At 44.9% G+C, this 26,783-nt stretch overlaps 1 protein-coding gene across 1 annotated transcript in view; it reads right to left on the bottom strand.

Moving 5' to 3' along the window:
* Nucleotides 1-26,783, bottom strand: part of LOC135262546 (connector enhancer of kinase suppressor of ras 2-like) — a 68,046-nt gene that overhangs the window by 41,175 nt on the left and 88 nt on the right. Inside the window, exons 2-10 of the mRNA XM_064349560.1 lie at nucleotides 26,543-26,706; nucleotides 20,275-20,289; nucleotides 20,109-20,200; nucleotides 17,965-18,093; nucleotides 17,272-17,359; nucleotides 15,364-15,405; nucleotides 11,645-11,764; nucleotides 10,382-10,441; nucleotides 5,305-5,373 (exon numbers count right to left, since the gene is read on the bottom strand). Of these exons, the coding sequence (XP_064205630.1) occupies nucleotides 5,305-5,373; nucleotides 10,382-10,441; nucleotides 11,645-11,764; nucleotides 15,364-15,405; nucleotides 17,272-17,359; nucleotides 17,965-18,093; nucleotides 20,109-20,200; nucleotides 20,275-20,289; nucleotides 26,543-26,706 (779 nt within the window). The remainder of the gene's footprint in view (nucleotides 1-5,304; nucleotides 5,374-10,381; nucleotides 10,442-11,644; nucleotides 11,765-15,363; nucleotides 15,406-17,271; nucleotides 17,360-17,964; nucleotides 18,094-20,108; nucleotides 20,201-20,274; nucleotides 20,290-26,542; nucleotides 26,707-26,783) is intronic.

Below are 26,783 nucleotides of genomic sequence, written 5' to 3'. Positions count from 1 at the left end.
AGGTCGCTCCACGAGGCAGCGCATGGGCAACTGGCTGTTTCCGAAACCACCAAACTGAACTCCCTCCTTGTGGAACTGTACGGGGACCAATCACAGCACACCCAGCGAACAGAACTCCCTCCTTATGAAACTGTACTGGGACCAATCACAGCACACTCAGCGAACAGAACTCCCTCCTTATGGAACTGTACTGGGACCAATCACAGCACTCTCAGCGAACAGAACTCCCTCCTTATGAAACTGTACTGGGACCAATCACTATTCAAAGTTTCCAGATTAGGATTGCACATTCAGATCATTTTACTACTGTCCAGAGGAAAAAACCCAAAATCCTAATTTATTCTCTTCAGAGTGTAACTGTCATAGACCAGTCTACACAAAGCAACAGAATCGATCAAAACCTAACATGTTCTGGTGCATATTCAATATATATTACATACTGTAAAGTGATTTTAAGGTCATATTTTATCATCTTCATGAAGTTTAGAAGCTACTGTATTGTAAAATACATAAATTAGATAATTTCATAAATTTTTACAAAAGTAGCATTGATCTAATTGTGAAGCAATGAGGCATTCCCATGGTATTACACTAAAAAGACTTTTATAATAACCTACATGACTTTTATAATAAGCTACTTGACTTTTATAATCGCATTTCTGTGATTACACTAAAATGATAACCATTTTGACTTTTATAATCACAATTTTGTGACTTGTTTGGCTTTAAACCCCTTCATGCTGAAAGCATTATTTTAATTTACGCAAGTCATTAATGCAAAAACTCAGTGGAAAGGTTTTTTGTAAACATTACACAAACATTTAGAAAAATTGCACTTTGTCTGGCCACACCATAAATGTTGTGACAGACTGTAACAGATTGAGCGTCCCTGTTCAGTCATCATTTTACCGTGTTGGGGATAGGGCTTGACATGAACCCCGCCAAATGTGGGTAGAATTCGGCAGGGGCATGTAACTCCATCACTCTTACCAGCGTGGGTGACCTCTTGGCTGCATTTTCTATGAAAAAGAAATCATTGTAGTTTACAAAAGGCATCTGAAACAATTAAGTCTATTTGAGGTAATACTACATGATACTACAACTCCCATGAGCACTGGGTGCACACCATGGTGAAAATACAGAGTGGCTAATGACTTTGGAAAACCGCAAGCAACAGTGGCTGGTGAGCCAAAAAGTTAATGCCAAGCCCTGGTTTGGGGACCATGCTACGTTATACCAGTCCTCCAACATCCAGAGCAGTGCGTGAGTATCACTGCACCAGGACACGCGGCCTCCTTTCTGGTCACCGAGCTTGTGATGGAGACGGACCTGTGCAGCGCGGTGGGGCCCTGAGGGAGGATGCTCAGGAAAACACAAAATCCCTCCTTCTGGTGGGCTGAACCCTTCTCTTCCCAACTTGGCCCCCACAGGTCCTTATTATTCTCCCAGATCCCATTAATTATGCATGATCACACTGTTCTCATTCTCGCTCTAATTGCATAATGTATGCATGAATTCCGTGCCTTATTTGCAGAGTAAAAAATCAGCCTAATTATTTCCAATTGCGCGCTGTATGTTTCTGCAGTCGTCTGAAGGTGTTAAAGGTGCACCTCAGGTTTTGGGGGGAGGAAGGAGGATGGGCATGTGCCCAGCAGAGATTTGATTGCAGTGCCTATGGGGTGCTGGGAGCAATGACAGACATTCCCTACTGACAGACCTCAGTGTTGGAGCTCTTACCTAGCTATTTGCCCCAGGGGACGGGCTACCAGCCAACATTCCACCCAAAGGGGATTCTAAGCGGCACCTCCCCCTCTCTGCTGGGGAGTCCTGTCATGTAAACATTGACTCAACCGCAAATGAATGCACAGTGGGCTCTTTGATTGGCAGCATGAGGGAAGATGGCTTGCCTTGCTCATAAAAACAGGTGTGCAGGTGTGTGTGTGTGTGCATGAGTGTGTGCACGTGTGTGTGTGTGTGTGTGTGTGTGAATATGCATGTGTGTGCACGTGTATGTGTGTGTGCATATGTGTGTGTGTACACATGTGAGTGTATTTGTGTGCGCGTGTTAGTGATTGTGTGTGCATGCACATGTTTGTGTGTGTGCCTGCCCATCCATCACTATTCATGAGAACCAGCCCACCTCCCCCCAAATTAGTCCCCTTCAATACTTTCATTTTTAATTTAGAATGACCAAGACAGGCCCCCCGACGATATGATCACCTGTTGCCCATTCCAACAATGACATCAGTGGAATTACACAGTGCTTCATGCTAGCTGTGTTACATGATTGACATTTATCACACTGTGCTTCAAAGCCGCTCCAGCAGAGTCACAAGTAGCTCCTGCAGAGTCACACGCAGCCCTGCAGTTGACTTGGGGGACCCTTAAACACCTATTAGCAGCATTAATAAATGTGGTAAAGCAGTGTACACGCGAGGAGTAAAGGTTGGGGTATTAGTCACATAAGTGGAACTGCTATTATTGGAGTCGCTGTATTAAGTGAGCCCGTTTGGCTGTCCCTCTGCAGTCGAAAGGGCAGCCCGGGGAGAGCTGGTCTCTTTTCAGCAGCAGAGTAACACCGCGCTGGACTAATGGAGGGTTGGCTGTTGTGACAGTGGTTGAAGAATTATGGGTTCTGTTACCTCCCAGGTGGAGGCCCAGCAGGCTGGGAAGCATCAATCATGCCCACTCCACAGCGCCGGGCGACAGGCCGGAGCCAAGATGGCCGCCGACACTCTGCAAGAGCTCTAACCTCCCGACTGTCACATCCGCGCACGAGCAGCCGTGCCCCACTTAAACGTGTCACCCTGGAGGAAGTGAAACGCCTCAACTTTCAGTCTCTTCTATCTGCCTGTCTCTCTTACTGAGGGCCATGTCCTGGTCCAGCTCTTATACAGAGGGACTGGTACCATACTGACAAACCAGTACCACCCTCGTTCTCATACCATACTTACAGACCAGTACCTCCCTGGCTCTCATACTATACTGACAGATCAGTACCTCCCTGGCTCTCATACTATACTGATGGACCGGTACCATCCTGGCTCTCATACTATACTGACGGACTGGTACCGTCCTGGCTCTCATACCATACTGATGGACTGGTACCACCCTGGCTCTCGTAGTGTACTGAGGGACCAGTATCAACCTGGCTCTTGTATGGAAAAATTTATAATTTGAGAAAAAGAAACTACATAGTAGAACACATGCTTTTTTGTGCTTTGCACTGCACTCAGCATGAATGTAAAGCTTAAAGCTCCAAAAGATACTAAAAAATAAGCAATAAAATACATACACTCATACACATCAATACAATTTCGTTTATTGCTGGAGTACCATGTTCCAACCACCTAAACAAAACCAGGAAATCTGAAAATTATCTTAGATTTTTTTTTTTTTTTAATCTCTGTAAGATATGTGAGTCTTCTGCTCTGTTACACAGACTTTATAATATGTTAATCCAGCCACATGATCAAGTCAAATCACACGTCAGTCCCCCAGGCTTTTCTGCCAATTGATTCTTAATAATATCCTCTCCCACTGTCCCTCAGTGTTGAGATGTTCCATATGTCTGCCTCTCAGGTAATTGATTGCACTATTAATGGCAGAAAAGGAATGCACAGCATGGCTTTGACAAGGTTGTCCAGCAAAACATAGCCACTGAGGGATAGCGTCCACCCATACTGTCAGTCCACCAATCAAAAAGTGGTGAAGTAAGGTAAGAATCGTCAAGGAGAGGATCATTAGTCACAACCGTTCCAAAAAAAAAAAAAAACAGCTTAAAGTCATGGATGTAAGACAATGCCAATCAGTATGTATCCTTTGCTACAATTATTGTGTAGACTGACAGTGAAAATCAACACAATGGGAAGCCATTTTGGGTCAAACAGTGAAAGTAGCAGCACTCTAAGAACCAGCTAACCCAGCACATACCGTTAAACAGGCTGCATCTCAATCCTGAGGTGCCAGGCACTGAATCTTGGACCGCACTACCATTTGAGAGTAAAGCTAAAAGGGCAGTCCATTCCACTGAAAATTGCAAAGGTCTGCTTGACCACAGTGAAGGACTTGACTGCAAACACAAAGCACTGTAGTTTGCCTTAGTATACTTCTTAGCAATTACTAGGAGACTGCATGCACCTTGCAAAACAATATATAATATTTCACAGACTCTAATTGACCTTGATTTTGGATGCACTCATTTTGACTAATGACTTTGCTCAGATGCTTAATTTAGTATAAGTCATAGATTAGTCCTAGTCAGAACTGAATACCATACCAAACCACAGGAAAGTGAGCACAGATAAAATGAAAATGTGGGAATGCAAAAAAGCATACCCGACGAATGCAGAAAATGTCAAGGGAGCAACAACCAAAAACATTTACGGCAAACAGGCTTGTTTCTGGAAAGTTGGCAACCATTCACACTGGTCAACAAGCAGACAATGATGGAATAACATCTCCTGAAGAATAAGTCTGCTACCTGCTACTAAGAGCTAAGCACCGCCTTCTTCATCTAATGCACGACAGAAACAATTTACACTTTGCCCCAGGCAGGTATCTAGAGCTCTCTCATGTACAGGATGTGACACTTTTTCAAAACTTAATGGGACTCTGGTGGAGTTCCAGTGAGAAGCCAAGCAACTGCCTCATAACTCAACTGTTCCTGCCGCCTCCTCCTGGCACCCAGATGAACACCCTGCTCATCCGTCCAAAAACAGCCTTCAAACATCCTGTCTGTGTTGATCATCACACTCAACGTCCATTGCGCCTCAGCCCTCACACCATGCTATAATGAGTGTTCAGGTGCTCTGTTTCCAGCTCTTGCATGTTTGTACAAACTGGGGTAAAAAAAGAACAACATTGCATGTAAAGTTCTATCAGATTTGGTCCACAAATCTCTGATATCATAGCAGTTTGACAATGTTTCTGTACAATTACACAGACACTGGACTGACATTATGCATTAGCCATTCACCCTTTACAATGATACAGAATAGGAAGTTGCATATTGTTTTACTAAACCTGATTTTATCAGCTGAAATTCCACTGCCATTTGTCTGTCGCCAGGTAAATCAATTTGGAGTGAAACACCTCTTGGTTTCACCTGTACATTGTTATTATCGGTGAGCCTTTCCATTTCTTTATAAAGATATGACACTCATGAATGCCTCGTGGTGCTGCAACTGAAGCGAATCATAGGCAATGCGCGGGAGACAAACAGTTAACAGGTTACATGGGTGAGAGTCGCCTGCGGTGCCCGTGCAGGAGGGAGGACGGCGTGCCAGGGGGCGGGACACTCACCACAGTCTGGTGGTTGACCTGGATGACTTCGTCCCCGGCATGAATCTTCTTGCACTGGTCGGCAGGAGACTAGGGAAAGACCATGAGAGAGTTACGGTAAGCCGAACACTACAAGCATGCAGTTCAAGCAGCACACTGGCACTCATATTCCCAGGATCCTTCACTGACCATTCGGGCAAGTCAGTGTCACCCTACTTTGGGTGAGCATCAGTACATGGGGAAAGTGGAAGGGGGGCTGCTCTGAGCTGACTCATATTCCAACATCGCATACCAATAAAAAAGACAACAATAATATCCTGAAGATGCTACAACATCTTCGCAACAACACCAAACTGTAAAAACCTATGGGTGTACATCATGGTGGTTACATTCATATGTGACAAGCCACACTGATACATGTCTTTCCCTGCTGCAACATACCAACGCTCCCTACCTAACAATGGCATGACCTCTAAGCTTTGACCTCTCACGCACCAGTGCCGACTTTTCAAACCCACACAGCAGAGGAAGATGTTGGTAAACATCTAAAGTTTGCTGCGCTTTCCAACAAACTTTTGCGGATAAAAAGGAAGCTGAATCAGAAAGCAGGCGCACACACACAACACATGCACACATTTCTCCTTCCAAAGACACAAGCCATTTCACCGCTTGCTTTGAAAGCTCGCTAATTAAAAGAAACACAGCCATCGTTACCATCTGCAAACACACAACCCTCCTCTCCTGTCTCTGCAATTTCCCCGCTGTCTCCCACCACGTATTAACCACCCAGTCGCTAATTAAGGGCTCCCGCTTTGCCACACTAATTGGCCGCTTATCCCAAGGATGAAATGAGAAGGAAGCGTTTCGGCAGGCTGTCAGAGGCTCGCAGGGTACCACGGAGCTCGGAGTGGGCCTGCAACGGGGTGCAGTACCTGAGGGAGCCAGAAGGCGACAAAGGGAAACGGGACAGAGAGAACAGGAGACATTTGTAACGGTCCAGAGCCAGGACTGCTTGGTTTCTTAACTTGTTTTCCATAAGTTTCAGAAAGTTCCAGAATAATTTCCCGCATATAAAAAGCTACCGTACACATCAGTCATTGATCAGATAAATGATGTGAAGTGAGAAATGTTCCCATTTAGGCAACTCATTGTTTACTTTTTTTTTCTTTTAATCGCTGACAGCTTTAGACTGCTTCTTTGTTCTATGAGAAAGACACATTTTTCAAAACTATAAACACTATTCACCTGTTTTCACACATACTCCAGATTTGTTGAACCATTTGTATATTCGCACATTTCTTCATAAAACACAGGTTGGACTATGTGCTCATTTAGGAAACACTGGCTTTTTATGTAATTAACTCGAGTCATCACTACCTGAACTCAATTCGCACACAATTCTCCAGGTGCACACACTGAGAAGCAAAATTGTTAAGTGATTGACATGCCGAATGTTTACTCATGCTTGAAAAAAAAAAAACTGAGTTTAAGTCATCTTAATTTTCGATTTCACAGTGTTATCAATGAATTATCGATAAATTGATGTTATCCCAATCTTAGTGTACATATACCTTATTTTAGTTGACTTGTTTAAAATTATTTTTACTTTCGTTTTATTTTTACTTGTTTCCCCGACTTTTCTTGTCTCCTGGAAAATATAAATAAAATTTTGTGAACTCTGATACTGTGTTGTACATTTACATAATTTATGTAGATTAAAGTGTTGTGGCTAAATGCATATAGGTTATGAAAACACGTATGGTTACTGATTTATTAACAGCTTTGTCAGTAGTGTTTTTAATTAATCTCACGGGTGTGTAATGGGTATTCAGGAGTGCCTATATATTTGATGGCCTTTGTGTGCCATCTGAAGGCAAAGCTTACTTTAGATTGAAGATAACGTGTTTGAGTACAGTGTTTCGTTTCGTTCTTAGAAGTCTGTGGCTTGGCCAGAGCAGTGCGACGTGTTGTGTTCTGTGTTTATAGTTTTGGGAAAATGAGGTATCATTTCAGGAAATGTGTGTAAGCAGTTGTGAAAAACTGTAATTGTGAATCATGATGATATTTGCTCCACAGTGCTTGGCAAATTGTAATTTGCATTTAAATAGTTATTTTGTTTTGCTCTGTTCAGCACTTGTAACACTGAACGCTTTATAAGTTGTTGTGGATAAAGGCATCACCCAATAAAAGAATAATTATAAAAGCATCATCATCAATGTTTCAGTTCCTCTTAGCAGTGTTGCCCATTTAGCAACTTTGTCGCTAGATTTAGCGACTTTTTGACATTCCCTAGTGACTAAAAATCTCATCTAGCGACTAGCGACAAATTTGGCGACTTCTCGCAACTTTGGCAACCTCCTGTTTCTGTTTGCACGGACTGGAGGATTAATGATTTTCCCTGTGATAATGTGAAATGGCACAGTCTCAGGGTCAGTCAGTATGGACTTGTTTTGGATTTTGCCTGATTTCTGATCTATTTGAATGGAGAAATCACCTTTTAGCTCTTAAACTGAATGCATGTGTGTCTGTGTGTGTGTGTGTCTGAGTGTTTGTGGCGTGTATTGTGTGTAATGTGTATTCTGTCAATGTCAGTCAGCCTGAGTGACAGCTGTCATTGGCTACAAGTCATGTCACACTCAACAACCACATCTCTATCTCTCTCTCTCTCTCTCTCTCTCTCTCTCTCTCTCATCCCTCTTATCCCTCCTCAGCCGCTGCAAGGGTTACAGTCTCCCAGGTAACCACAGAGTTGCACAGCAACAGGAGTCGCTATATCATCAGCCAATCAGATACAGCATTAGTGAGAGGGCAAGTGATGGAGTTCTTGCCCGTGCAAAGCAGCATGGGGGTGTGCACTTCCCTTGCATATGAGATATTTCTCCAGACCTGAAGCCACCCAGGAGTCTGCTAACCTGTAACCCTTTCCCTACTGTGTCTCTATATCACTACAATCCTTTCCCAACTGTGTTCATGTCACCATAATCACTCCTCATTCTCTCCTCAGAGTACTGTTGTGAATATAACTGCAGATAGCTATATCTCTAGTTTTCTCCTCCCAGTATGTTCTATTGGATATTTTGCATCATGTGTATGCATTGACCTTTGAACTCGCTGCAATAAAATAACAGCAATGTTTTCAGTTCCATTTCTGGGCATGGCACTCTTTTCTGTATGGGAAGGGGTGGGCATGGCTACAGAGCCTTCATTTTGGTATCAGATTCCAACAAAGTGTTTGTTGCTAGACAGCTGCTGCAACGACAGACCCAAGAAGCCTGGATACAGCGAAGCACAAAGATAAGCCGACAGGGCTCGTTCAAAAACTAGAGTCAACCTAGGAATTACTTTTCTTCGGTGATGTTAGCTGAAGTTCGCCAAGAGGATGAAAAGCGACAAGTTAGCCTGTTCTCTGCTGGACCTGTAAGTAACGTTACATTTAGCTAGCTACCTTACACAGCTAGATGCCCGAGGTTGAGTAGATTTTTGTATAGAATTCTGTTCTTCCATTAATATGTCTTCCCCCGTATGGGAACTACTGTTATTGTGTATAGTTGCAATTTAGCAAGCTTGCAATTTAGCAAGGTAATGCCCTGCATCTATTTCAATCAGGGAAAATGAATTCAATACAGCATGCAGACTATCTAGATAACGTTACATGTAGCCAGCTTCACTAACAAAGCTAACAAAGTTTCTAACAACTTTGAAAAGGCTACGGATAACTTAATGAAAATGTCATTCATTTTACAAGTATATTCGCTAGCTATGATAGACTGTGTTTATATCCCAATTCTAACTGGATGTCCAGGGGGTATTTCAGGAAGCAGGATTACTGAGTTAGCTGGATAACTGCGTGGAGTTAAACCCAGAACTGTCCATGTTCAGTCCATGTTCCAGATTTGGGAGGGTTCTGAGTTTTACTCAATGCAGTTATCCTGCTAATTCAGTAATCATGCTTTGTGAAACAGGGCCTAAAATAGCTAAATGCCAAACGAGGAAAAACACAAAAAAGCTGCACCTGCACTGGAGTAGCTACTGTACGATGTTCCGATGCTCTAAGTGCACTAAGATGCCTTTAGCATACATTTAAGTGTTCATGTCATTATTGTACTCACCGCTGAGAAGTTATTTCAGTAAAGACAGTTATTTTTGTCATTGCCATTATTCATCACCCCAGCCACGCATTTTCATCACCGTTATCATTGCATAAAACAAGGTACTTCAAGGGCACAATACACTGCAGTTTTTATTTAATGGGGCATGAGCTCATGGATATTGAAATTATCAATGTTACTATTCATAATTATTCATTTATTCTATGAGCATTTGCTCACTTCCATGTGAAATGAATGGTGTCTTCACAGTGCACAGAAACTTCTAGAAGTGAAGAGGCACCCTTGCGAGTGCCAGAGAAAACTCTGGCATCACCCGCCCAGCTACCAACGTGTAGACCAACAGACGCCAAGCCTCACACCTGACAGGACTGTTAGGATGCCCACGTGTGAAGAAAAATGCAGGGAAATCCTTGGCATGGACCTCAAACCCAGGGCTGGAGGGTTTCCCTGGTGATTCCAGCCATGGTGCCATATGTGGAAAAATATCCTTTCAGCAGTGGAGAGGGTGGGGGGGGCTTCAGCATGGACGCAGGGACAACAGTGGTGACCGTGGAGACCCAACCGCTCACATGACTCACACAGCTCCCTACTGGCATAAACACCACCACCACCCTCCACATACCATGGGGCAGGGGGCCCCAGACACAGTCTTTGCAAGCTGGCTTTTGTTTTCTCCATAACCAGCAGTTCATAAATAAGAAACAAGGGGAGCCCAGTTTACTGTGTAATCTGCACTTCAAAGCAGTTAAAAATGTGGCACGGCGGAACCAGGGCTGCTGGTCCTTAGTTTACAGCATAAGAGTACCATTAGCAAAACAGGGGACAGAATTCTGGTGATATGAAGAGGTAGGCTGAGTTAGAGGTATATTTGCAGTGCATCGTGGGTATGGCGGGGACCATGCTGAATGCGTTATGAGCATCCGCAAGTGCCTGGGATGTTATCGCCAAGTCTGACTCATCCCGACAAGGACGGCAGAAGGGACACTTACGTTCTCTGTTGTCCCTGTGATGACGTGGAGGCCGTCATAGGTGGACTTGATGTACATCCCCTAGTAAAAGGAAGAAGGAGAGAGATGGGGAGAGAATAGTGAATGGCGCAGATTATGGCTCACTTTAACAAAAGAGAAGCTTTGCTTCTTACTGAAAACACATTGGGCGTTGTGCAAACGCAAACCGAGTGCACTGTTTTATGTTGACTTCAAGTAAATGAGCTGTGTTTCAATCTGAAATACTACAAAGACATGATCTGCAGAAAAAGACTACCAGCATTTACCATGCCCAAATTCATATTTGTAAACTACACTTACTGTATTGTACAATTTTAATTAATCATTTTTTTAGTTATATTTAATCACTTCTTGTTCGATTAGCCTTTGTTTGGCCAGTTGGCATTTTGAGCTGTTCCCTCCAGCTCTAAGATTGCTAAAGGTCAAAATCCCATGCGAATGAAGCATAACTTTATATCGGAAAATGGAAAAAAGGACCCTTTTTCATTGTTCCTGAGAATTCCGTTTCTTGGAGCTAAGACGGATTTGTGAGATAGTGATGATACATAACAAAATGACTTCATTATGTCTGAGTATTGGCCGCATATTTACATTGGTTAACCACGTAGTACGACTAACTCATTTGAAGTTAGTACTATCTTGAAAGGGACTGCAGACACTTTGGAAATGTCCTCAAAAGTTTTGTAAAGTCTTGGAAGTGCGTCTGTGGCTGTCCTTTGTCAAAGGCAGCCACAGGAAGCTACCCCACCATGCTGCCATGATGGAGTGTTCTTATGTGCAGAGCACGTTCAGGGCCACTACCTCCACTGGCCCTGCTTCTGTTGCACGTCAGGCACATGTCTGTGTGTGTGTGTGTGTGTGTGTGTGTGCCCATTGCCCTCCTTGATAAACTCATACATACCAGGCCCACATAATCCATGCAGAAGTGCACTTCAGGATGTCCATTCATTGCTGCCTAATCATGTCTCCTTTTGTGTGTTACTACAAAGTAGAGCGGAGGTCATATGATCTCCCATGTGCTTTTCTGTCTTTAATTTATGCATCTGTGGCCAGAATGACTGAATTGTTTTATTACAGATCTGAAAGATACCTATTAAAATGTATAGGGAAAGCATTATATTCCCCTATATCTGATTTTATTGCTGTGGAGACATGCTTTTTATGGTGAGGCCTCACTATCAGGAGACCTTTGTGAGGCTGATTGCAGAGCTGCAGTTGTAATGAGCCAAATATAATTTTACCTACCAGACCCTCGCTTGGCATGATGTTAGTCAGGTGAACCACCTCCAGGTGGGCAGACTGTGAGACCAGGGAGTCAGAAGAGAGTGAGATGATGTGGTCACAGATTCCAGACAAGGTTTTACACTGCGGAGACAGAGAGACAGACAGGAAGTGATCAATTTCCCGGGTCTGGAATCGGAAGGAAAAAATAATGTAACCCAGAACAACCTCTTCATGTTCAGACCTGCTGGCTCAGGAGGCGACAGCTCCTTTGGGTCTGCCATTCGGACCACAGTGTCAGTTTAGCTCAACAGTTCATATTCAGTCACACGTGTGGAGGGGATTGAGTTATTCAGTCTAAAAATGGTTCAAACCACATACATGTAAAGAGGCTTTGATCTGGCCTGCCTTCATGAAAGGTTGCTGATGTGAAAGAAAATAGGATTTGTTCCCTGAATATCCATCATCACACCTTAACGTTTGTGTCATCATTACCAAGACCAAATGCACCCGGAGGAGCTCACAGGTTCAAATCCTGGGTGGGCTGCTCCAGTGGCATGAGCATTACTACTTAACAAGGAACTAAATCCATTTTGTGTAAAGTATTGAAATGAGTGACTTTGGTGCCAATATGTAACGTCGTTATAAATTTGCACTATGGACCCCATGTAATGAGGACCCAATTTCCGTTTCTTAAGGCTTCCGCATGCTTCAAATAAACCGGTTCCTCCAATGTGTCCGACAACACTGTTGCTGTTCATATTGTACCTTTTCTGAACTAGCTAAAGTCGAAGGTGTGGCGAGAAGCTGGAGGGGTGGGATTTTAACAGTTTTAATTTTACTTTTAGAATGCAAAACATATTTTCCTCATCATCAGACACGTCAGTTGTTGTCTCTCTGTGTTTAAAAGTTGGATGTACAGTGTGGGCACTGTCTTCTCCCTCCTTTTGCCCACTCTTCTTCCCCCGTGTCAGTCTCTTTGTCAATTTACAAAGTTTATCCCGCAGCTTATTCTACTTCGCCTCTTTGTAGATTCACCCCATAGCCTCCGCAATCTCCTTCCAATAATTCAGGGACTCCTGTGTGTCCTTATAATTGTGATGCGAAGTGTGATACAAATGGGCACACTGGTGAACAAACAGTTTTTCTTTGAAGGTGTTCATGTTACGGTTAGCTAGTTCTTCTTCAATATTTACTGGTAACTGACAAACAACAATTAAGAAATTGCAGATCACCTGAAACCCTGTCCATCGCACACCAGGCCAATCACTGCGGAAAGTGAGCATGGACTTTCAAAAACACAGCTTATCCCCCTTATCTGAGTGTCGGAAAGGAGCTTTCTGATGCTCTCCGACGTTCCGAACAGCAGTTTCGTTTAAAGCATGCAGAAGCCTTTAGGCTACAACTCCACGTCCTCATTTTTGTAGGAGGATAGACACGTTCATGATGTACTTTGTAGGCTTTCTCTTCAGGTACACAGCACACCAGCCGACACGCATAAAACAGTGGTGATAAAAAAGGCTTCACTGATGCCTAGCTGCCATGAAACCTTTGGTTGCGTCTCTTCAAGCATCCCATAATGCCTGGCGGAATCAAGCAATCACCCACCCCGAGACACGTTCTCCTCGCTTGTTTTTCAAATCAACAGGAAAGTCAAGCGCTGCATGAAATTATCTGCAAATCTGACCTGGTTTTTAATTAGCAATTACAGGATTGGGCCTATCCATCATTCGTACTCTTCAAAACAGCTCATCTCACACTGATTAATGGGCTGTTGTGAAAGGATGTTGTTGTTGGCATGTGTAAAACTCTGAGCAGAAAATGAGGGTCAGAGGTTCTATAGACAGATTACTGACATGCCTACAAACACTGAAAAGATTATCACAATAACTCAGATAGTGCTAAATTATGCATTTGAACTTCAATATAAAATTCTAAATGTAATGATCTTATTTAAAACATATGCCCCTATATATCATGCAACTATGACATACATGACAGAAAACTACAGAATATAATTCAATTCAGGACACTGAAGAAGGACATTATATGTAACGTAAGTACATTTCTATATTGAAGCTGACAAAGCTCAGGAATGTGAAATTGTTTCAATCATCACCACGTCGAAATGTTGTGGTTGTTGTTGTTGAAGAATGGGATTCGGCACTTATCAGGTGCTAATTTACTTTCTTTTTAACACACATATGAAATATTTCTGTAATTAAATATATAGGTCCTGATATTATATTCTCTGTGAAAGACAAGACGCATACATATACCAGCACTCTCTCTCTCTCTCTCTCTCTCTCTCTCTCTCTCTCTCTCTCATATCTAATTGCTGTAGGCAGGAATTCTCTGGGGAAGTGGAAAGCAGCAGTGAGGATTTGCATTATTGATTATGACTGTGGACTGGAAAGCTTGGAAATAGCGTTTCAGAGATGTATGTGGAAAAGCTCTGATAAATAACTCATATGTCCAAGGTGTGTGCTGAAATGTTTGTGTGTGTGTGTGTGTGTGTGTGTGTGTTTGCGCATACATGTCTGTTAGGTGCTAGGAGAGAACTGCAAATGGGTCAGGTCTCCGCTGGCATCTGCCTGACTGCAACACGCACGCACGCACGCACGCACACACACACATACTCTTTCTCACACACTCTTTCTCACATGCGCTCCTCAACAATGATATCTGTACATGAAGAGGTGAGAAAACTAGGTGAAACAAACAGACTAAATGTGCTGATGCCGTTTGCTGGAAAACCAACACTTCTATATATCTTTGCAGTAGAACTGGCCGTCGCTCCTTACCTCCATAGAGGGACACACTATTGGCGATTGCTTCACCCCGGGAATGGGAGGGTTCAGCCAGTTAGGGATATGCGTTCACCGCTATCTAGTGACCCCTGCTGGCCAATTGGCCGCGCCGACGACTGCACGCGAAAGCCACATGCGAAAGGTCTTCCTCCAACTCTGTGCAAGCTTAGCTGTGAGTCCACCATGCGAAAAGAAGCAGCTGGTCACGCCCCGCGTTTGAGAGGAGAATAGTGGATGTGTGCGCTGTCCCCAACCGGCAGTGAGGTTCGCAGCATGAACGCGGCTGCAGCTGCAGACGATTGGCCGATCCAAATTGTGGTGGGAATTGGAGACGCTCAGCCCCATGTTGGGCAGCAAATTAAAAAAGAAAAAAAGTAGAACTGCCTGTGCCTGTCCTGTTCATATTTATATCAAATGGACAAGTCAAATTCTGCTTTTGTTAACTTCCCCTTCACTAATAATTAATGAATTCTGAAAAGACAATTTAAAATGTTGCAGAGTGATGTCTAAATGCAGAACACGCTCAATAATGGACAGAATGTTCTGTGTACAAAATGCACATGGTCCATTCAGGCAGTTTAACATTAGCCAAAGGAAAAACCATTCTGACCAGTTTCGCCAACATGTTTCATTTTGCACCCCCTGAACACCCCCTCCTCCGAGAGCAACCACTCTCCTTTCAGTGACCCCCCCCCCCGTCAGTTGTGTGATTTATATACAAAACCGTATAAATATTTCAGATGATTCCCCCGAGCGGGGGTCTGGAGTTCAGCCTCCGCCAGTGTGGCCAGGAGCAATCCTCCGGCACGCGGAGCGCCGTCTGCCGCCCGCCGAGAGGCGCGGTAGCGGCTGGGGCGGCATTTCGCGGCGTCGGATCCTCGATGAAGGAACAGCAAAGACAGAGAGACCGAACAGGCGGGCTGACAAACTTACCACGTGGAGGATCTTGTTTTCTGTCTCGTACACAGTGCAGTCCTGAAACAGAACACACAGGCATCGAACCCCGTCAATAATGAGCGTCACAGTGAAACATCGAAGGTCATAGGAAGCTGCAAACGTGCAAATGCTCTAGTACGCACGTCAAGCTGCAGCAAAATCACAATGCTGGAACAACTTTAGAGATGTGGGAGAGCGTGGTATGAAAAGGTAGAACCCAAGTATCTTTTATTGACCTTGAGGTCTGAGTATTACATTATAAGCACTGGATGACAGTTCTAAGTGAATATAATAGGGCTGGGTGTGAGCTAGGTATGTCAGCCTACAAATTATAATTTAAGGGAATTTAGACACCATACACCCACCTAGATGCATGTTGAATAGCGTTAGCATACACACATAGCGTACAGTCCAGCTGAGAGGGACTGGGAGATGGAGCCACAGCCAGACGGCAAAGCCCCCGTCACTGCGGCCCACAATGCACTGGGATACTGGGACACTGTGTTCCAGGGTCCAGCCACATGGCAGTGCACATGGAGAGCGCACGGCATCACACTCTGTTCAAACCCACCAAATGGTCCCTCACAACTTTGGGGGAGCACTTCACTGTGAAGCACCTTCCTTCTCACCGTTTCTTGGCACTTAGACCCTTGGTCATGGTGCCCCTGAGCTGGACCTGGAGAGGGGGATCTAAATGCAAAAGGATTCCGGTCTCCGGATGTAACTGAGGAGGTTAGGAGCCAACGCTCACTGACTGCTGGTGCAGTCCAGTGTTTTTGTACAGTCCAGTGTTTTTGTTCCACAGACGCATGCTTTACAGATAGATACTGTTCATACTGAACGATATCAGTGGTCGTTCAGAGTGATGAAATTTACAATGACTGCAGTAATGTTCTATTCCCTGTTGATTAATGTTGACGTGCCTCGGTTGTGTCTGTACTTGGGAACAGGTAAAAACAACGTAGCACAGCGCTCACGCTGTACCTTTACTATACATTCCCACAGTCAAACAAAGGAGGCACAGACTCAATGTGAAATACCATACAGAGGGCAAACATACTGCAGTGTCAAATCATGCAACTACATTTTCTGCTGGACCTTTGTAAACATAATGTCAAATGATGCAAATTCATTTTCCTCTTGACATTTTTAATCCTAATTACAAATTATAAAGGTTAAATATTTCACACATTACCAAACGAAATCTCTATCAACCGTGTTACATGTCTAACTTGAAGCAACAGTTTGAATGTAGTGATTTCGATCTCCATCTGGAGGATGACATTAATGGCATATGACTGAGAAGGAAAGGGGAGGGGGTGACATCTGTCTGAAAACCTCCTGTAGAGCATCAAACTCTGAACACCGATGACATATCTCTGACCTTCTCTTAAACTGTGGGAGGTCACTGTGCTCTCAGGGAAAGCAGAGGCGGGGCAGAGAGGACCGGGAAATGGGGACTGCCTCTCGCTGCCTGACAGTAATAGTGTGTGAGGGTATGCCCCTTCCCTTCATTAATATAACAGTGGGGAGTGTTTTTGGGGGGGGGGGAGCAGACAGATACGAAGCTGTGTGTGGGCATGTATGACAAGCCCTCCTACGTTTGTGAAACCCAACACTGGAGGCTCATGGGAAAAATAAACCAGCCACTGAGGGAATCAACTGTCTCTTAGAGCCAACTGCATCATTGGGGTTGCGCTCAACACAGAGGTGGACAGACTTCCACCCTGCAAAGCCCTGTTCCCTAGTTCCAGGAGGGGAAGCATGCTGGGGTATAGGCCCTCTTCCAGCAGGCCCAAGCAATGCTTCTCTCTACTCTATCAACCATAAAGCACCATGGGACGTCATGCAGATACATACTATCTCCAAGTTGAGATTAGAAGTAGCTTCAGTGTGACAACTCACCTGTTGCACTATGGTGGTTAACTCTAGGCACAGTTGGACGATGTTGTTTTTTAGCAGTGAGTACTCGGTCACACTGACGAATGGAGATCTGTAGGAAAATCAAAGGGCCATTAGCGGCAACCTGGAAAGCCAGAGCGATTCGATCCACCAAACATGGCAACATGCCAAGCAAAAATTTCTCAACACATCAGACAATCATGTACACAAAAAGACCTGCAGAAAGGCACAAGAGGGAGCTGCTGGGTGGCTCCTCTGGTTAAGTCATTGTTTTATGGGTCCCATGTTTTGAGATCTGTCAAGGCACTGTTCTAATACATAGATGGGCACTGTGGTTTGGTATCTGTTAAGGCGCTACTCTAGTGTATGGATGGATCCCATGGTCTAGAATCAAATCTGGACTGAGTTTGTGCCATTTTAGTCAGCCGTGATGACACAACCCACTAAAGACTCTAGCCGATCGGTCCACCTGTTGAGCTGTACATGGTGCCCTTGTCCGACTCATATCTGTCAGAGCTCAGACTGTAAACTTTGGTGTCATGTCTTGGAGGAGAGTACATACTTGTCTGCTCTCTCCCAAATTGGTAGCAAAGGTTGCAGCAGTGACTGCTAATGAATATAATTGGCTGTTTCAAACTGGGGAGAAAACGTTTTTTTTAAAGGAAGGTGCTGTCAAAGAGAACATGGCGGTCTGACCTGTCCAGCCAGGCCAGCAGGTTCTTGGCCGCCCCGATGAGGTCCACCACGGAGGTGAGGAAGTCGTTGGGCAGCCAGGCGGCCGGAGCGCGCGCGCCGTCCGTGAGAGTGCACTGCCGCGGCGTTGGCCTGTGTGAAGCGTCTGCAGGTTCTCGCCGAGCCGTTAGTTGTTGACAGCGTCAGTGTTCCCACTACAGCCCGTATGTTGCCATAAGATGCCAAATGAAAGCATTGCCCCATGTACCACAACATATAACAGTCTGCCTTTGATATATTGGCATATACAATCAAAAGTGAGCAAACGATTATAGACACATTTTAAGCACTTTACATGCTGTACAATTGCTAAAATTTGTGCCCATATCAAATAAATATGCCAAAATTATGCATTGTACAATTTTAATATATAACCATGTGCAATCGTGAAATGCATTCTGATCAATGCATGTTGCATGTTGCAATGGACATTGCAAATGTTTCATACATTAGATTTCCTGAACATTTTCATGTGGGGGGGGGGGGCTTCAGAGTCTCTAAAACTTTTCAGAGAATCTCAGAGAGACAGTTTTACTCTCCTCCCACCTCAGATCTACTAAACCGATAACCAAAGGTACCCTTAGCCACCGAGAGAGAGTTAAAGTACTAGCAGTCTGGATCACCCGGGCTGCTAGGCAACGAGATAGATTAGCTCATCATTTATGTTTATTGTATCAACGGCAGTTGATCAGGTCAGAGCTAACGCTGGACCAGTATGGATGTGACAGGAAAGCAGAGAGGGCACGGAAAGATAGCGGCAGGCACGTGCCAGTGTTAGTCGTGCCTGATGGAGTTCCCTGCTCCACCCAGACCAGGATGTCCTCACCAAACTCCTCTTTATAGCCCACCTCTGCTCTCACCTGAGGGCCTCATTTGCAGGTCAGTAATAACTGCATAATATATAATCCCACACACTTGCATTGGTGGGTGAGTCAGAGGGGGTATTGGAGCAGAAGAGAATGAAACAGAGGCATCTGAGCAGGGGGGCGTAGGGACCACAGGGTTTGGGGGATGGTCTGACTCCTCTGACAGACACTCCCTCCCTCCTCTCCGCTCACTGGAGGCTGGAACAGGGTCAGCATTGATCGATTCATTATTGCAATTGTGCGTGTTCACACACGGACGTGTGTGCGGCGTCGTGTTTATCCGCGCGCGTCTGAACGATAAATCCGGATGAATCCGTGGCCCCCGTGCTGCAGATTGATGCCTTTAATCTGCCGTCTCTCCCCTTTGCCTGTTTAGCTAGTTGCCTTGGTTACCCCGGGCTGCACATCCCTTAATTGCACCCAGCCTGATGATCCCATAGTTCCCCCATCATTTATTGATTTTTCTTTCTCCGCTCCCTTCAAAGTATGAAAGCGACGCCCTGCCGGCAGTCTCCTTATTGGCCGTTATCTGTGAGCGTCTACTGATTACATCACCGCGCCAGGAGCCTGTCTTGGCTGTCCACTGAAGTTCCCTCATTTTTTATTACAGTAATTCCCATATCCTCTTGGCAGGTTAGACAGAAGTGCGTGGCCGTAAAGGAGTTTGATGAGGCATTTAACGGCGCACACTTGTTCCGAGGATGCAAAGCCAGTTGGGAAATGTCGGGGCGGTTGCAGGTGCAGAACAAAAAAAAGAGGCCTGTCCAAATGAGATCGGGTGTTTTAAGGACACCGTACCGCATGTCACAGACGCTGTAGTGCAGGGTGCATCCAGCTCCCCCCCCCCTTTTCAGTTTGTAATGAACTGAAGGTGCAGCAAACATATGACTTGCACTGGCCAATCAGAATGCTTTCCACATTCCCTTAAAATTAGCAGCTGCATCGCGTGTCCCAGTTTACCCTTCTATATGTACTGCTGCTTTTTGCTCCGACTTTCATTACCTGCTCTTATTCATTATGTGCTTTTAAGAGTTGCTGCTAGAATTATGATAAGCTATTCAGTCATGTTTTATTTATTCACTGCATGCTGAATTAAATTGATAATGCTACATAGGGATCTGTCTGCTTATTATTATTGCTGGTTAAATTCATTATTAAACCAGTAATAATAATTTCAAACAACATTTCCATTTTGTTTTAATGTTTGAGAATATTAAATATCCATGCATCCATTATCTATACCTGCGTATCTTGGGCAAGGTCACGGGAGGTGCTGGAGCCTGTCCCAGCGTGCATTGGGAGAAGCAGGAGTACACCCTGGACAGGCCATCAATCTATCACAGGGCACATGCACCATTCACTCACACGCTCATACCTATGGGCAATTTAGAGTGTCCAATTAGCCTACCTGCATGTCTTTGGGCTGTGGGAGGAAACCCACGCAGACACGGGGAGAACATGCAAACTGCACACAGGAAGGCCTGCAGTGAGGCGACAGTGCTACCCACTGCACCACCATGCCGCCCAATATGACATTTAATCAATTAATTATTTTCCTTTTAATAACGGCACAGATAATTATTTTCACATTTTTATTACACAGACAATTATCACGGGGATATATGACTCTAATTGCAATACCATTGTCATACCATAATTAAGAGGTCTACAGTAATGGCAAAAACAATAGTAATAGCATCTATTATATCTCATGACATGCGTGGTTCCTTTGAGGAGTAATGCAAATGTATTTTAATGCCTTAAGGGTTATAAAGAAGCTCATGTGTGCCAGTAACGCCACAACAGGCACAACTGTGTGCGCAAGGCATATTCTGATATGCTATTCCTTCTTATGAACCTGCATCTCCCCCAATGTTGCTGTGTACTGTTCCTCCAGGTTTCTGTTCATCGGTAGGTCTGTGAGACAAACTGAGTGTAGTATGAATGGTCTATTTTGGGTCAGGTTTTCATACAATGGTTGCACATGCCCATGGATCAATCATTCGCATCCGCAAATGGACTCTTGTAGAGGAACTGCCACACGCCCAGATGTTACAGCTGTGAACGAATGAGGTTTTGCGTGTTAATGCCGCTAATTGGCCACAAGAGGGAGTCTGCACAAAAATGACCACGGTCAAAGGGGGTGCCGCTCTGCAACCTCAGATATCAGTTGTTCCCTTTTGAGGGAGCTGAATGGGCGGGTTCAGATCCGCCGGCCACCCTGTATACCCCCAAGCATGGAGACATGGTTGCCGTCATCCCACCCACCTCCCTCAACAGGCTGGGAGACATCGCGGTTCCAGGCAGACAGGGGCAAAGAAAGTCCGCTCGGTGGAACTGTATTCTCTTTCCGAAGCAGTCTGGGTCTACACAGCATCATGGCAAAGTTACCCAAGCACAGGACAGCTTATTTTATCTTATGTACACTGACGACTGTGCCACCTCCATCCCACACACACACACACACACGCACACACACTTAAACGTAATCTCAGCTTCCTTGATCTCGGTCTGGTCAAAACTGAGCCGATACGGACGGAGAGCGGGGAGCAGGCCTGTCTACAGTGGGTGCTGGAAGACTACTCCCCGCAGTCCCAAAATAAATTGAAAGAATTTCCATAAAAGGTGCACAATATGAATTTTAAAGAGGTCTGCATTTCCCTCCAGCGATAATCTCATTTATCACAGAGACAGGGACGCGGGTCTCGTCGGCGAAACGCGTCCGCGCCGCTTAAGAGGGAGCACAAAGCGGGTCCTGTCTGATCTGCCCCCTCTCAAAGGCAGAGCGATGTCCTCACACGCTGAGCTGGGGGCAGCTGGGGCAGAGCTGCCGTGTGGAGAGCCCCTGTATCCCCCTAAACCCCTCCCCCCCCGTCCCCCGTCCCCCGTCCCCCCACTTCCTCCCCGCGTCCCTCCCCACAGCTGGCCCCGGAGCAGTCATTACTCATGTCAGGCTCTCCACCGGAGTGACGCAATGCCTCTGCTCCGGAAAGCTCGGCACGGATCGATGGGGAGGGAGAGAGAGGCAGGGAGAGGGGTGAGAGAGAGAGGAGATGAGAGAGGAGGGGTATAGAGAGAGAGAGGAGAGAGAGTGAGAGAGAGAGGAGAGAGAGAGAGAGAGAGAGAGTGAGAGAGTGAGAGAGAGAGAGAGAGAGGAGAGAGAGAGAGAGGGGGGGGATGAGAGACAGAGAGAGAGGGGAAGAGGGGGAGAGGAGAGAGAGAGGGAGGGGAGAGAGAGAGGGGAGAGAGAGAGGGGAAAGGGGAGGGATAAGGCAGAGACAGAGGGGGAGAGCGAGGAAATAGAGAAAGAGCAGGCCTGGAGAGAGAGAGAGATGGAGGAGAGAGGGAGGTGGAGACAGAGAGGGGAGATGGAGAAAGTGAGCGAGAGAAGAGGCAGGGAAAGAAGAGGGTAAAGAGAAGACATAAAGAAGATGGAAGCAGCACACACACACACACACACACAATGTCTGTGAGAAGCTTTCTCTGGCCCACCCTGGCATGTTCGGGCTCAGCTGTCCTAGCCGTCTTTTTTACAGGCACTCTTTGAACCTTCACTGCTCGGCTCAGGCCGGCTCGTCCCGGTGCGGTTCAGCTCGGCTCAGCACAGCTCTGTACAGCCCAGCTCAGCATACGCCGCCTTCTCATGCTAGAACGTGACGCTCACTCAGTGGATACTGGGACAGCCAGGAACCCAAATCAACAATTCTTTCAATCTCAGTACTTATTTATTAATGTCAAGAGTGAGATGCAAGATTGGGAAATGCACACACATGCATACAAATTCACACACACAAGCGTGCACATATGCACACAAACATACAAATTCACACACACACAAGCGCACACAAGCACATGTGCACACACATACATACAAATTCACACACACAAGCGTGCACATATATACACACAAATTCTCACACACAAGCGTGCACAAGCGCGCTCTTTCACACACTCCGACACGTGCAGTGCATGTATGGAGATGGCGGTTGGCAGAGCCGGGAGAAGAGAAACAGATTTTGTGTTGCCATCTCTGAAAGCCAGTGACACACAGCAACGTGTTCAGAACATGCTTTTTTTTATTCGTTTCTCCGGGTCTATTATATCTTTGAACTAGTTCAGTGTTTCTGAAGCAAAAGGTACTTAGGGACTCCAGCCCTCTGGGCCCTTGGTTGGGCATCGTGACACAAGGAGGGACTCACCGTGCTCCAGAACAACGTGCTCCAGAATAGCACGCGCCATGAAAGAGCAGCTTCTTTACCATAGAAACGTACACTGTTCAAACCGACTGGAGGCACACGGTTCACGCACAACGGATGTTGTTAGTTCATGTGGGACCTCGACACTTTTAAGGTTGAGGCTGAACTAATAAAGCTTTGTACAATGCACCCCACATTAAGGTTTTTACTTTATCTTTCGCGCAAGTTAATTAACATTTGTCACTTATCAAGGGGATTTATGACTGTAAACGTAATACTTCTGTCAAAACTTAAATGAAAGGGTCAACAATTGTAATGACAACTATTGTATCTCATGACTTGTATGGTTACAGGGGTAATATAAACTTGTTTTTTTACGTGGGTTAGAAAGAGGACTATCTGTGCAAGTAATACCACTCTGCTACAAGGCATGCAAACATGTAAGCCAAATATGCAAGCCGTAATGTAAGATATGCAACCAAACAGTTTGATGTTCTATATTTTTGACACTGTGTATTAACCACAATACGGTTAGAAAATTCCGTTTTTAATCTAGCTGGCTAGCTAGAACATGGTTACATTAGCTAGTGATTGTTGAAAACAAAATAAAATTATTAAATGTAACTTTCCCAATGACTATAGTGAGTGCAGAATGGTCACAGCAAGTACCAGTGTTGACATTTGTGGTTTGTGTCCTGTGTGTCTCCAGCCATCACAGTGATGTGATTTCATACCATATTCAAATGCCACCTCCCCCCCAAAACTAATTATGCCTGTAATTAGCCCCTCCCACTGTTTTAATCATGTCTCTGATTAAAACAGGCACTTCTCCGATATTAGCTAAACAAGAGACCAGCCAACACAGCAACAGGGTACATACAGAGTTACCACAGAAAAGTAAAACAGGAGAAAGAACTAGCCTACATTTGCCGATGAAAAAAGGCTAGGCATTGTATCTTAAAAGCACATTTTAAATAAAACTGAATTCCTTCTAGCAGTTCATATTTTACTTGTATTATTCATTTTGATAAAAAATAGACTCCTCAGTTGGCTTCTTTACTTATTTATTCTCTAAACTTGAAATCTGTTCACTCACAGATCCAGCTCTGGCAGAATGGTGGGTGTGTATATGTGGGTGTGCGTGCATGTGTGGCTGAGTATAGTGCAGCATACTGATCACTCAGCTTCTTAAAATCAGGCTGTTGATATTCATGATGAATAAACTACACTTCCCACAACACGAGCAGCTATTATAACAAACCTAATTTACTGTGCAAGAAATGAAATGCCACATCAGTGCTGTATGCAAAAAACACTGATGCGCTGGTATAACCGATCCACTTTGTCACCATACCAGGATGAAGAACTCTCTATCCACCGTCTAAGGCATAATCAAGTTGTCCCTTTTTCGGTGGCAAGAAGTGGGTAGAATCACTGTTCCTACTGAGATTACACCTATCAATGCATAGCCCTGTCTCTCTGGGACATCCCCCATTATTTTTGCAAAACCTGACACAATGTGTCACTGCTCATCAACAATGACCTCAGTCAGCCCCACTCGCTATTAATACACATAAATGCAGCATCGTAAATTCATACCAACGCGACCTTTCGCTAAATATTTTTAAGCTGCCCCCCTTTTATTTTCTTCCAGTTTCGAACGCCCAATCATATTCATCAGCAACACTCATTGCAGCAAGCTATCGAATTCAGGAGAGCGCAGGCAAGCATGTGCTTCCTTCTGCAACATGATGTCAGCCACTGCTTCTTACCAGACCACAGGTCAGACATCAGACTGGCACAGACACGAGTCAGACGAAGACACGTCAAGTGCAGCTCAACAGGTAGCAACTAAGATGTAATGGGATGATGTCATCCTGACTGACTGGAACCTCTCTCTCTCTCTCCTGGGCAGTGCACGGCCCTGTAGAGCTGGCAGTTGGCACTGGTACTGTCCGCATTCCATACCAGACCACGGGGGTCCAGCTACACACTAGAACTGCGCCTTAACAGGATGAGCCAACCGGCGACCTTTATGCAAATTCGTCGACCTATCGTATTCAAAAGGTTTCACGCGTGTGACCTTTCAAGCGCAGCTTTCTGCATCCAGTGTCCTACTGCCTGCTGCAGCAAACCCAGTCCTGAGGGCACGTTAGCAGGAGATGGAATTACAACAAGTCCTCATTATAAACCCTCGTGCGGAGGCGAATGCGTATAGTGTTGCACTATGTCGCGTTTTCCTTCGAGCAGAGACTAAAAATATGAGCGTGTGTTTAAATGTCACGCATCACGCCGAATGTCTCGTGAATGTGTAAATGGGGATAGTCGATTCTGCCCCGGTACAGGGGTTTGTTTGTCAACAGGAGCCACGGTGGCAGATTTACGTGAGTCAGTCGGAATCCGTGGTGTACGGCCAACTCGAAATCAGGGGGGAGGAGACAGATGACACTGTTGCACACAATCACGGGCGAAAACACGCGTGCATGCGATGGTGCGCGCTTCCATTTTCGCGGTGCAACATGCAGCTCTGGTCCGCACTGGACCGCCAAGCTGTCGCTAATCATTTGTCCTCCCCTGAATAAAGTAAATCCAAAGATTCTCACTGTGTTTCTGATTGTGTGTCCTGTGTTAATCCCTAAACAGCCAATCATTTCAGTTGGACTGCTCTATAAAAAGCTGAGATGTAAGGAATTATCCCTACCTAAAAAGGCCCTTTACAGTCTTGTAACAGTGATTTTTCATACACCTCATTTACAGTTAAAGCTAGAAGGTTAATGCTGTTACAAAAAGCTATGTTAGTTCTCATGTTTTTCAAAAATTACAAATGCATTTTAAGATGGAAACATGTATTTCTACAGTAGATGCTGATAGCTAGAGCAGGTCTATTCCAGTGGTGGCCTGGGGACCAAATGAGCTCCACTACAGGCCCACTCAGGACTTTGATCACAGAAAACAAAAAAAGGGATCATTAAAAGCCAAAACTAGTGAGCATGTTCAGGTCTGCATCTACACAGGGACAGCAATCTCCCCCACTAGTGAAAAAAATAAAAAAGTTAAAAAGCAGTGAATATTTTAAGAAGGCGGCCACTTTACATAATAAAATCTTATTTATACATTGCCTTATAGTATGTGGTTAATTTTTAGTCCATGTGCACCATTTTTAAATGAATCTAAAGTGACTTTCCAGTATGGAATGATGCACAAAGTGAATGGCCCAGCATTCCCTCACCATTTTCCCCTCTCTGGCAATTATTTTCCTGGTTGCCCACATATCCCTCTGGAAAATATCTCTCTTGTGAAATACTGTGCAAGAACTTGATTGTGAATGATGCTATACCAAATACAATTTGATTGATCACTAGACTAGATACGGAGCTACCTGAATTAATGTATGAGAATTGGATGAATGTATTAGTACAATGTATAACTATACTGAATACTGGGCTTTTGGGAAGAAGGGGTGGTTACCAATGCACTCACCAAGGCACACAGTAGGTCCACAGCCTCGAGGATGAGCTCCTGGTGCCCAATGCGAGTGACACCAAGCTCCTCCAGCTCCTGGTGGGTGATGTGCAGGAGCTGCTCTCCGTTTATCTTCTCCCTCTCAAAGTTCTTAATGTACTGCTGCAAGCAGTCGTCCAGACCTGCGGGAGAATCACAGGACAAGGTCGGCATATGCATACACCAAAAACACCTGCAAAGCATTTCCTTTTTGGAGAAG

Source organism: Anguilla rostrata, chromosome 9, assembly GCF_018555375.3.
Source record: "Anguilla rostrata isolate EN2019 chromosome 9, ASM1855537v3, whole genome shotgun sequence".
Taxonomy (NCBI): Eukaryota; Metazoa; Chordata; class Actinopteri; order Anguilliformes; family Anguillidae; genus Anguilla; species Anguilla rostrata.
Note: the sequence above shows the minus strand (reverse complement) of the source record. Positions and strands in the feature narration are given on the sequence as shown.